Here is a 12,660-nt window from a genome sequence, read left to right as displayed (position 1 = left end):
GCCCATCTGTTTTGCTTTTCATCCTTACTGCACTATACTTTCTTCTCCCTGTACTGTCTTTACCTGTCTGTCTTTATCCTGAATCCTGTTTTTGCTTGTTGTTTGCCTCACTCCTTTTTTCTTCATCTTTCATTCCTCTCTCTCTCTCTCTCTCTCTTTCTCACTTGCCCTCCTCCCCTTTTGCTTTCTCTCCCTCTTTCTGCCCAAAGTTCTGCAGCCCAGCTGGCATGGTTTTCTAGTGGTGTAGTAAAATATAAATATAATAAGGACGTTTTTGAGCTGGTGAATCCATTCTGAGCAGAGAAACATCACCACAGTGCCCGCAGATGTGGCACACATTCAGGAGGGAGAGAGGGGGATGGAGAGAGGGAGGAGAAAAAAATCCCTCATTTGACATGGAGAGACTACAGCAGGAGCACTGACTGCATTATTGTTGGCATTACCAAGCTACTGGACTTGTTATTAGGACACTTCATACAAATTTGCCTCGAGGTCTTCGTCAACAATCTTGAAGCAAGTCTCCAATCTTTTGAACATGAGTCTCACTCAACCCTCAAGTCTTAATTTAAGACTAGTCTTTAAAGGAACTTAAAAAAAACTATCCATATGTAATTAATAAATATGCCATTCAAGTGCAATTATGAGGGAAGTTCAACTACTCTCTGAGACAGACATTTGATTTGCAGCTGCATTTAGACTGCTACACTGGTGTTACTTCTCAGTCATAGTTAGCAAAATGTATTTCTCCTCTCCTCTTTTCCAATAGTCCAAATACTTTCACAATGACCATACTAGGAAGCTCACAAATGAAAACTGTTTGAATCTCTTGTACTCTGTTCAATTGTATTATTTTCTATTCTCTAAATGACATAATTATTCCAGTCTGTTTACATTTAATTGTGTGTGCGGTAGTATAAGACTGTGTTTTCTTATCATAAAGTAATTTTGTATGCATGATTTAATGCTTAACTAAATGCTGCATGTGTAACTGTACAGGCCTACTGCATCTGCGTGTATATGTTTGATGACTGATGCCTGCGGGCACTTGCATTCCTCTATGTGTATGTATATTGGCATGTGTATGTGCGTGCACATGTGCTTCCGTCTCTCCATGCATATGTGTTTAGTGTCAGAGCACGGCGTACTTCAGTCCCCTGGGCAGCTCTTTTGTTTGCTTTAGCCATGTGGTGGCTAGCCTAGCCCGCTAACTCCAAGACACATTTAGCCTGTGCTCCACTTTTATATCATCCTGCTTTTATTTTCCTTCTGTCTGCTCTCAGACCAAACACGCTGCACTAAACTGGCCTTAAGAAGGACTAGTATCGGTGCCACTCTGAACCATTGATAGACAGATTTGGTCAATGTGGTTTTCACTGGCTGCCATGTTAGCTCCGGCTTAGTTCCTAAACTGCTTGCACTGGCCGAGTGGCTCTCGCTGACAAAAATGTATGGCAAAATGTGTAAAGGCTGCAGTTAAGCACATCCGGGAAGTCATGATCCCCTTGTCCTGGAAAATTGAGGCTTACATGGATTAAGACAGAACCTCTCTGATACTTATAGGACTAGTGTATAGAGACATAGTGTTAGGTGTTTATTGTGGTCTGGGGTTGGACGCTGAAGTGTGTGGAGGGACAGGAGGAGGAGGAGGAGGAAGAGGGATGGTGGTTTTAGCCACCAGCTGTTGTTACCTTGAGCATAACGTACTTTAACCCCCATTACAGCGATCCACCACAAACCACAAACACGCTAGCTTCCACTGACTGCAAAACAACCCAAACTCACTTGTTTACCAGCTAATGTGCCATGCCATTCACTCTCTCTTACTCATTCAACCCCTCTCCTCTTTCTTTTTCTTTCATCAACTTCTTAGTTCACATCTTGCTCCCAGTATGTTTCCCTCAAACCCTTTGTACAATTTTCTCGCCCTCTGTCATTATCTCTGTTTTTCTGTATCATTCTTTTTCACATCCTCCCCATATCTTTTTCTTCAGCTCCTTCTTAGCTTTTTCTTTTATCTGTGTCTTCCTCCTTTTGCCCCTCTCAGAGCCTTTGTTGGTTAGGTCCCCGGGTATGCGTGGGTAACCCCGGTGCCCATGTAAAGGCCCAATGCTGTGGACTCATAGAGCCCCAGTGTCAGTAGATGAAAGCAGAGGGAGATTCTGGGGCTGGCACCCATCTCCCTCTGTCCTGCCACCGTGGCCTCTTATTTCACAGAGAAAATTAATAACTTTAACAAACATCAATGAGCGAGGGCCTGATGCATGGTTGGGTTGTCGGCTGGCCTGGTGTATGTGTATGTGTGTGTGTGTGTGTGTGTATATGTGAACATATGAGTTTGTGCTTTGCACACGTGCCTGGATGTGTGGGTCTTTGCGACAGTAAATGTATTTGTGAGGATGCATGTGTGTTTGAGCTGATACCTTACGGTATGTGAACCACGTCAGGAGTAGATGCTGACAGGAATGGTGTCAGTGAGAGGAATTGACAGGTTGATGAATAGCAACAAAGAAAGAATATTTTTTGCGGGGTGTGAGGTTCCACTTTGGTTTGATCTGATCAGATTGTTGCCTGCTGAAAGGCCATTTCTTGAGGAAAAGAGGAACTGGAAGACGGATGGATGAAGGGAGGGATGGATGCATGGGAGAATGTGACCACTTCTGAAGCATTGTCGACAGCCACGCTGAATAGGCAGCGGGCCTGCCTGGAGCCACGCCCGTATTTATGATCTTCAAAGCAAAGATGACACACACACGCACTCACGCACACCCACAAAATGTTGATAGTTACAGGAAAACATATGCCTGTGCAAACGTGGGTACACACAAATTTGCATAGAGATTTCTGCTCACGAACGCACTCAGATAAAGACAAACCTTTTACACATGTAGAAGTATCACCACTTACATTAATGCAACGGGTCACAGCAGCTCTGCAGTTGTGTCTTTAAAATGAAAAGCAGCCTATTTAGCTGTTAAATAGTGTGAATGGTAAACATCCTGTAGTATGCAATACCTTTAACCTGAGGGCAGTGTGAAGCTCTTGACAATGCCTTACACTGCAGACTGCTGTGGAGCTGCCATGCAAGGCGCTGGGTTTCGCATCCGTAGCAGTTTGGGATTCAGTGTCTTGCCCCATAACACTTAAACAGTCAAGAGGAAACAGAGGTTGAACCACCAACTCTTACAGGAATAGTTTGATATTGTGGTAAATACGCTGTCTTTCCTGCAGAGCTAGATCACTCTCATTTCTCTATAAATATGAAGCTAGTGCCAGCAGCTGGCTAGCTTAGCTTAGCATAAAGACAGGTCAAGTTAAACTATTGCTTTGACAGTCAACATGTTCAGTCACTTGATACGCTGCCACCGACTGATGTAGCTAAAAGCGCTGCAAGGAAACTTTTTAGCTGTGGGATTTTACAAAAGGTGGTCAGTGACCATACCCTCCACATACCTTTGGTCATGGAGCAGAAAAAGAGAGACTTCTGAGACACTTTGCTACACTTTGCCCTCTCACTAAAATGCAAAGAGAGGTTCCACTTCTATGATGAGGTGAAACTTCATTATCGGAGCTTTTTCCACCACAAATTCAGTAAAACACTGACGCCATTATGAGTGATTTAGATTTCTTTTACCTGGCTTGTATGTTCCTCACCAGTATAGTCCTAATGAATTTACACAAGTTTCAGTTGATGTTCTATTTCAGCTAAAAGGTAAACACAGCTATAGATGGTTGTTTACTGTGAGTGAATCTCACTCTTTGCCTTTCTCTGTTCCATCAAGAGACATGAAAAGCGGTGGCATAGCAAAAATACTTTATGGTGTTTACGCTCACAAATAATAAAACATAAATTGTGGAAACCCTCAGCCTTGTACAGTTCAGTTCATTCAAAGGAGCTTGCCCTGAGAAACAGGGGTGAGACCACTGATTTTCTGCTGGCAAATATTTGAAGAGCTAATTTGGAGGGGCTGCGTTTGCTGGTGTTTAACAGTGTGTGTGTGTGTGTGTGTGTGTGTGTGTGTGTGTGTGTGCTGCTCAGCCTGCAGCCAGGGAGCAAGCCAAAAGTTAATACATTTAAGATGTAATTTATTTGTCCATATTAGGAAACTGGCATAAAGTAATTAATCTGGTCATTCATTGGGAGTATTGTCTAAACTAAACGGCACAGTTGTAAGTCAGCAGTCAGTCAGGCAGCCAGCCAGTTATAGACAGTTTAGTCAGTCTGCAAGCAAGTCAAACAATCTTTTTGGCTGTCAGTCACTCAGTGAGTCAATCACTTATTCAGCCAAGCAATCCCCCAGCTAGTCCACCTGTGACACATCCAGGCTATCAGTCTGTCTCACAGCTAGTAAATTACCCCATTACCCAGCCAGTCAATCAGTGACCCTTGATCGTATTTGATATTGGAATGCAGCTGGGAAAAAAAAAAAGCACTAGTGGCTGCATACTCCAGGAAATTGATCGGTTTAATTGATTGTGATTGCCTGTTGTTTACAGTTGAAAACAAAAAGCGTACAGAGCTGTCAAGGGCACAGACAGAGAAAGACAGCAACTGGAAATGTAAAGTGGCAGCAGTGAAGGGCAAAGCTTATGTTTGCTGCTTGCCTGCCTGCCAGCGGAGTGTGGACAGGACTCTCCAGTGCGCCCTGTGCCCAGGAGGGGCGGGGTGGGTGGCAGAGCAGGGACAGAGGGAGAGAGGAGAGGAGGGCAGGACTGGCAGGGTGCGGTCTGAAGTGGCAACAGATCGTTTTGGATCACTCAAATCCCTTCAATTCAACTGGAAAGCTGCAGCTTGTTGCGCGCCGGCCGCATATGGAAAGGAAAAGCTTTCAATCCAGAGAGGGCACCAACCAAACAGCAGGCGAAAGTGGCTGATGTTGTGACAGTTTCCCAGAGCAAAAGAAAGAGAGGGAGAGAAACCACAACACTGCAACTTGGATATCAGTAACCGCTCTCTCTCTTTAACTCTGTCACCCACCAAATCGACTTTGAACCTGTTTGTTTAAATACACGGACTTTACAGCCTGCACACTTACTGTTGATTCTGTAAGGCGGAGGGAGCGAAGTTTCTCAATTTGGGTCTTTTTTTTTTTTTTGGTTTTTGGAGCCACTAAAAACTTTTCGGTGTCCTCATGGTGCCCGGTGCAGCCGAGGTGCTGAGCTTCTTTTATCCGAGTTTTTCGGACGTCATGTTGCGACAGTCACGGACGATGGAGTCGGGAACTGAACCGGGGAGATACTGAAGACATCTCTCTCCCCAGGGAGAGTTCTCCCTCCCCCCCCGGGGCGATGCGGATCTCCTTCCTTCTTCTCACCGCCTCTCTGTGTGCCTTGGTCCTCCTCCTCGCACCTGCCTCGGAGGGCTGCGGGCCGGGGAGGGGGTACGGCAAGAGGCGGCCCCCGAAGAAGCTCACGCCGCTCGCCTACAAGCAGTTCAGCCCCAACGTTGCCGAGAAGACCCTGGGAGCCAGCGGCAGACCCGAGGGCAAAATAACGCGCAACTCCGAGCGCTTTAAAGAACTGACGCCGAATTACAACACAGACATCATCTTCAAAGATGAGGAGGACACGGGCGCCGACAGGCTCATGACCCAGGTGAGGAGGGGAGATGAATGGGTACGCGGAGCAAATGGATGCAGAACATCTTGCACCGATGCGCAAATGGACCACAGGTCCTGGGTGCCACTGCTCTGTGTAGGCTACACCATTGTACCGTCCATAGGTTATAGTGGCAAAGATGTAATTTTCAAGATCTCGTTCGGTTACCCCTGAGCTCTCAGATGACTACAGCGAACCTGTTCCATGTGGCCGAAGGAACTGACTCACTTCAGTCCAGATTTGCCACACTGTTACATCCAATTCTGCTGAATGTTTGCTGTCAGTTAAATGTTTAAACCCAAATGATTGATTTCATCGACTCCCTGGCCTTCGTTTCACCTCTGGATTTTTCCTACCTGTCATACGCAGCTGCTGATATTGAATTGAAGTATTGCTTTTACGCCCAAACTGAGTCTTATTTTGTTGGATAGTCATCGTCTGTCTGTACACTTTTCCACAAGGCTAGACACATGAAGATGCGTAAAATCACGCCTTTTAGGGTTAAATTTGGAGGATACATTTGACCTACCGATAAAGTAGGCTATCAAAGTTATTAATCTTAATCTAAATTTCAGTTTATAATCTTAATGCTGGTGTTGGCCCACAAGAAGACACTTTTCACCCATATGCATTTGTAACAACTGGGCCAGTTGCTCCTTTACGCACAGCGCGCCAAATCTCTACCCAGCACTGTTTTGTGTGTTGGGTGAAAATAAAACAAATCTAGCACTCATTCATTCATTCATTCATTCATTCATTCATTCAGTGATGGACGTTAACATTAACTGCATTAAAAAAAACAAATAGCTTCAAATGAGATTCATCAGATTTGAACAAATACATCTCCACTGTTGAGGGGCAACTGTAAACCTGCTAAATCATTCCAAGCTAACACACATGGATAGTAGTGTGTAGTTTGACCATTCACATGACAAGATTTCCCATTATAGTTACATTATGTCCCCCTCCCTTCTGTGTTTGTACCTGATGGGTATATCTTATGCTGTTTAGTCTCTTTCTTGCTCTCCTCCTCTTCATCTGTCTGAGCTCTGCTTTTCCTTTTTCTGTCATCCCACCTTCCATGTACCTGCCTTAATGTGATGAAACTCATGTGAAAACTTGTCTATTCCCTGAATCTGAACTTAGTATGTCTCCGTCGATCACATGGCTGTAACCATTCCTCATACTCATCACACCAACTTGTCTCACTCGCTCCCTCTTCTCCTCTCTCTTCGGTTGACCTTTCTCTGCATCAGGCTACGTTCTGAGCTGGTTTCTTGGTCGTTTGTTTCTAACAACCTGTCTTCTCTCTCCCTGTCTGTACCTCTCTGTAGCGTTGTAAAGACAAGTTAAACTCTCTGGCCATCTCTGTGATGAACATGTGGCCAGGTGTGAAGCTGAGAGTGACAGAGGGCTGGGATGAGGACGGCCATCATTCAGAGGACTCGCTGCACTATGAGGGACGTGCTGTCGACATCACCACTTCAGACAGGTAGGCGTACAATACAACAGATTATATGGTGGAAATAGGCCAGACAAGACATAGTCCGGGGCAAAAACTTCAGTCTGCCAGTTGTGTCAATCAACAAGTCAGCAAGTCAATCAGCTTATCAGTAATGTGATGAGGCAACCACTTAGTCAGCAAACTATACATGTGTGCAACCAAATTCCTCCTGAAATTACAACCCTTTAGAGCATTATAACGACTGCATAAATGCCAAGCTAAAAGAAATGATCCTCTGTAGATCTTTGAAGAAATACTCCATGTTAGCCAAGCTCTGATTTAATCATATTGGAAGTTAAGAATGTCTTTTTATTCCTCTTCTCAGGGACAGAAATAAGTATGCCATGTTGGCCCGGTTGGCTGTAGAAGCTGGATTTGACTGGGTCTACTACGAGTCCAAAGCCCACATTCACTGTAGCGTCAAGTCAGGTAAGAGATGTATATGAACTGCAATGTGTGTGTGTGTGTGTGTGTGTGTGTGTGTGTGTGTGCATTATCTGAATGTGTGTTTTTGTATGTTTTTGTTTTCACGGCCAGCTGTCGTTACCATTAATGAGGTTGATGCTAGACCCTTTGTTGGTGATTCGCTAGCTTGCCTTTCTGTGCCTGTATCATCAGTCTGCGAGTGTTTATGTGTGTGTGGCCTATTGGGAGCCAATCAAAGCAGGGTGTGCACCTGTGCCCTTTGCTGTATTCAGTCTCACCTCTTGGTCAGATGTCATCATAAGATGTCTTTGTGATTTTGGAACACTAAGCTGTATAATGTATCTGTAGTGCAGATTCAGCCACTGTCATTTTTGACATGGATGAAGGCTGTGCTATGTTCAGGAGTGGGACAGAGCAGTAACTAATATTACAGCACATTTATATAAAAAAAAGAGGAGTGATATCCACTGAATAAAATAAAAATAATTTAGTATAATAAATATAATAAAGACACGTCATATCCTTTCTGCATTTCTATGATTGTGTGTTTAAATCTTTCCCCCAGTTTTAATGTTGATATTAAGTTACATTTCTCCAACACACACATATTTTATAAAACACAAATCAGATATGCAAACAATACTTGACCACATTCCATCTCAAGCAATGCTAACTTCATTCAGACATTTTAGAAATCCATTTACCCATGTCTGGTACCACCAGTTATTTGATGCCAAACTTCATTCTAGCAGCCTGACGAGGTTAGTAGGCTGTGAGATGATTAACTCTCTCTTTGTTTTGCTGTTGCTTTTCCTTCAGCAGGTTTCTCTCAGATCTCTTATCTGAGTCTTATCACCTCCTGGTCACAGCCCTCCTTTTCTGCAGCCCTCAGGCGCACAGACACGCACACCTTGAACAAATATTTGGCTGCCTTAACGCTGCCTTAAGACAGCCCTCCCATAAACACACACACACACACACACACACACACACATTTGATGAAGAGTGATGAAGTTCGTATTTCAAACTGATTTCCCTACTGGAGTCTTAGGAGTCTCTTAGGAGTCTTGCCCCGATATTTCCCTCCCAATTTCTTCCCAGTCGTTCCACTAAGTCTTCCTTCAAATTAGCAGATTTCTGTGTTGGGATTCAAACTCATTACAGTGTGTTGGTGCTCTTTCCTTGTGCGGACCCATGACTGACCATGTGACTCAGTTTAAAACTCAAACTCTGCTGTAATCCAAACAATTTCTAGACCCAGGTCTGAGTCTGTGTACTTTCCTGTCTCTCTGACCCCCGGCCGTGCTCTGACTGTGGTGATACAATCAGCTGGTTATCCATTAGCTCTTGCCGACTACCTCTTCTTGCCACTTCGTCTCCGTGTGTCTTAAAGGGCCACCTTATTGAGATAAGCTAAAACAAGATCAAACGCACAGGTTGCGGCAACGTTGGCAGCCTAAATGAATAGCAACAGACAAAAAACATTTTTTTCTAATAATGTTGTATTACTCATGTCGTACTGATGCCAGCATGCTATAGTGGTTTTGACCGACTGAGCAGAGTAGAAGGAAAGACGTCCGTACCATAACAATGTGAAGGGACAAACAGTGAGAAAAAGTAGGATTTTTGCCAATTCCAGTGACCACACCGAGCATTTGACTGTGGTTTTGAAAAACTTTATTATGACTTTTGAGTCGGATTCATAGCCCTTATATAGGCCTTCATGTTAAATCATGTGAAAATGCTAATCTCAAGATTTCCAAAGTGTCTTTCTGTGCGCGCGTGTGTGTGTAGAGCCAGGGACAGACAGTCAAGACAAAGTTTGAACCCCAGTCACATCATATGCATATGTTAACAATCTACCACTGATCCACTGAGATAATGTTGTCCCTGAGTCAGTGTCAAAGTCTCACCTGCTTTATAGATCACTGGGTGACCTAGAATAACCTGTAGATGTAGAAGTCCAAGTGCTACTGCTGCACTCTCGCTCCACTCCTGAGAGGAGCTCCAACTGTATTCCTGTCATTATGTTTTATCTCCTCATTCTGGCAGCATCAAGCAATAATAATGATAATAATGCAAGACAAATCTTGCTTCTCTGTCTTTCATCTCTCCAGAACATTCTGTGGCAGCCAAAACTGGTGGTTGTTTCCCTGGCGATGCTCAGGTTATTCTCGAGGACGGGGCTACTAAACAGATGCGTGACCTTCACCCTGGTGACCGTGTCTTAGCTTCCTCAACAGCGGATGGCCACGGTCCTCTTCTCTACAGCCCAGTCTTGTCCTTTTTGGACCGCCAGCCCAACGTCACAAAGATCTTCTACGTCATTGGCACCGACACAGGACGTAATATTACGCTCACAGCAGCCCACCTGATCTTTGTCACGGACTGCACTGGTGGTCAGAGTGAGCCTGGGTGGGAGGAGACGATTGAAGAGCCACTTTTGGGCTCTATACTGGGGAGCAGGCCGAGCTGGGAAGCAGGTCTGAGGACAGTTTTTGCCAGCGAGGTCCATCCAGGACAGTGTGTACTTACGCCGCGAGGGAAGGTGGGGTCACAGACGACATTGTCAGTTGTGACTTTTGTGGAGGAGCAGAGGAGCACCGGACTGTATGCCCCCCTCACCCAGCATGGCTCTGTAGTGGTGAACGGAGTGCTCGCATCCTGCTATGCTGCTGTGGACGATCACCATTTGGCCCACTGGGTCCTGGCCCCACTGAGGTTCTTCTACAGCCTGATAAGACCTTCAGAACTGCAGACTGACGGGCTGCACTGGTATCCTTGGCTTCTACAGAAGCTAGGGCAAATGCTGCTGGATGCTGGACACTTCCACCCCTGGGGGATCGAGCAAGGACATAGATAGGAGCCACAGTGACATGTTTCACACTGATGACTTTATTCAGTTACCTGTATTCAGGAGCACTAAAGCACAGACCACAGCTGTCTCTCTCAACAACAGAAAGCGACTGAGGATCCACCAAATACAGTTGATTTTACAGTGTAAATGTATTTTGTACTAACTCTTCTCGCCTGTATGTGCTGCTCCTTTTTGAAGCAACAGTACAATTGTACGAGAGACAAAGAGAGGAGACTGAGACAATTTGCGCAAGAAAATCAGCATAAATCAAAATAAAACTTCTAGCTTAAATACCAACATAAATGCTGCCTTAAGCAGCATCTCCAGTCACCTTAGTGGTCACAATTAAAATGATAGCTTTAATTTGACCAAAAAAAGTGGGTAGTGGAGTAAGACAATGAGGTTTCATCATTCCTATGTTTTGTATTTACTGTAATCTGTCAACATTCATGCATTTCATTTTGAGATCAAGCTGATACAGTCAGAAGAAATTTTAACATATGAGGAAAAAAGTGAAGCGTCATGAAGAAAACTAGAGAAGGAACATGGTGCGATTTGAAGCTCTGTATGTACATAGGTATTTATGCAGTTACATAATGATAAAAAGGAAAGAAAGACAACAAATCAAATTTGCTCTGTTTACTGTCAAAATCACCACTGCAGTAAATCCACTGATTCTCTATGTAGAGCCTATACTGTATGTTAGAATTCATTTACAGAATAACTTTTGACTAGAAAATTTATGAAGCTCATGAAAACGTGCACGGAGAGGTTCTATGTATTTACTGAATGCAGTGTAGCTATATGCTGGTGTTGCACTGCAGCAAAAAGGGCTTTGATGGAAAACTATTCTCGAGGCAGGGAATGATGACAGATATGACAGTTGTGTTGCAGTGTTTTTAGTTCAACTTAACAAACTTTGTGAAGTACTGATGCAGGATAGATGCATGGTGCTGTATTGGCCACCTTGTTAATTTGTTCTTCTTCTGCCATTTGCTTTCATCCAATTTGATTGTCTCAGACTGATTCATATGGTTCATGTATACATCTCTATGTTCTAATCAGGTATTTTGTGACATGTTTTTCATGGTTTCAGGTTTCAGTTTTCAGGTCAGTAGTATCTAGTTAACACTCAGGCTGTATTCAACTACTGTATTAAGCAACAGCTATGCATCATGATAACAGTTATCTTTAATCCTGAATAGTAAGAGTTTGTCTGATAGCTCTCCTTTACATTATTCTTTTTTTTGTATTCCATCTATCAACCAAGACCAGAGGTACAGAAAATCTGATTTTTAATATAGTGAGAAGCACATCTAATCTTGTGATATGTGGCTGAAAGGGTATGGATTAGGGCTGAATGATATGCAAAAAAAAGCAATCATATCATTTTGGTTGTTTTGACAGATATTGCGATTGCAACATGAATCACAATTATAGAGGAAATAGCATTTTTGCATTTCATTTTCACTATAAAAAAAAAACCTAAAGATGAAGATAATGTGATTTTTTTCTGGGGTCTGAACCAAACAAGCATGTTTTCTTATATCTGGAGAATATGATTTAATATGTGGCATCTCTGTAGCACCACAATGTTTCATTTATGGTTTGTTGTGACACATTTTGCTTTCATCAAAAAATTGCAGTTCCTGCGATTTGAATGTTGCACTTGGCCATATTGTGATTTTACTAATTTGATAAATTATTCAGCCCTAATATGGATACGCATGTAGCTCATATTATCCAAGCATCCCTTCAGGAAACACTTGTGGAGCATGTTTTGTGAAAACTCAAACGATGCAGTTATCTAGGAACTCCAAGGCTTTCTTCTATATGCCTGCTCAAAGATTTGTTAAATATGTATATTAAGCTATTGTTGGAGAGACTATTTAAAGATCTATTTTTTAGAAAATAATGTAAACTATTATTATTTTTGGCATCTCTGTGCATACAATTTGTATTTGAAACATAAAGCTGTTGTTTTTAAACCAAAACCACTCTGTGCATTATTTGCTAGCAATAATTAAAAAATATGTATATAAACATATGCCAGAAATCACTAATGACTAAAGTGCAAAGAAATACTGTTTACATAATAAAGTTCCTTTTTATTTACATCATGCTTGCTCAGAATCACCGATAAGAGCTAACAACTGGGTTTCGATCATGTCATCAAACAGCCCGTAGTCTGTGATCACTGTCAGTGGTGAAGTTTGACATCAGCTGGATCATTGTCGATCCAGAATGAATAGCTGTGGTTACAGGGTGGGCTGCTCAT

At 43.2% G+C, this 12,660-nt stretch overlaps 1 protein-coding gene across 1 annotated transcript; it reads left to right on the top strand.

The window, feature by feature from the left end:
* The first annotated feature begins 4,698 nt into the window (after positions 1–4,698).
* On the top strand, positions 4,699–12,376 carry LOC139608475 (indian hedgehog B protein-like). Its single transcript, XM_071462318.1, has 4 exons — positions 4,699–5,592; positions 6,930–7,087; positions 7,425–7,528; positions 9,643–12,376. The coding sequence occupies exons 1-4, from the start codon at positions 5,287–5,289 to the stop codon at positions 10,386–10,388; spliced, it is 1,314 nt and encodes a 437-aa protein (XP_071318419.1). The 5' UTR covers positions 4,699–5,286; the 3' UTR covers positions 10,389–12,376.
* Positions 12,377–12,660: the final 284 nt, after the last annotated feature.

This window comes from Trachinotus anak, unplaced genomic scaffold (genome assembly GCF_046630095.1).
Source record: "Trachinotus anak isolate AG129_WGS33_773 ecotype Australia unplaced genomic scaffold, CSIRO_AGI_Tana_v1 ptg000001l, whole genome shotgun sequence".
NCBI classification, from domain to species: domain Eukaryota; kingdom Metazoa; phylum Chordata; class Actinopteri; order Carangiformes; family Carangidae; genus Trachinotus; species Trachinotus anak.
Note: the sequence above shows the minus strand (reverse complement) of the source record. Positions and strands in the feature narration are given on the sequence as shown.

Coding starts and splice junctions, on each gene's coding strand:
- LOC139608475 (XM_071462318.1), top strand. CDS start 5,287: ATGCGGATCTCCTTCCTTCTTCTCACCGCCTCTCTGTGTGCCTTGGTC. Junction 5,593..6,929: donor CCGACAGGCTCATGACCCAG/GTGAGGAGGGGA, acceptor ACCTCTCTGTAG/CGTTGTAAAGACAAGTTAAA. Junction 7,088..7,424: donor GACATCACCACTTCAGACAG/GTAGGCGTACAA, acceptor TCCTCTTCTCAG/GGACAGAAATAAGTATGCCA.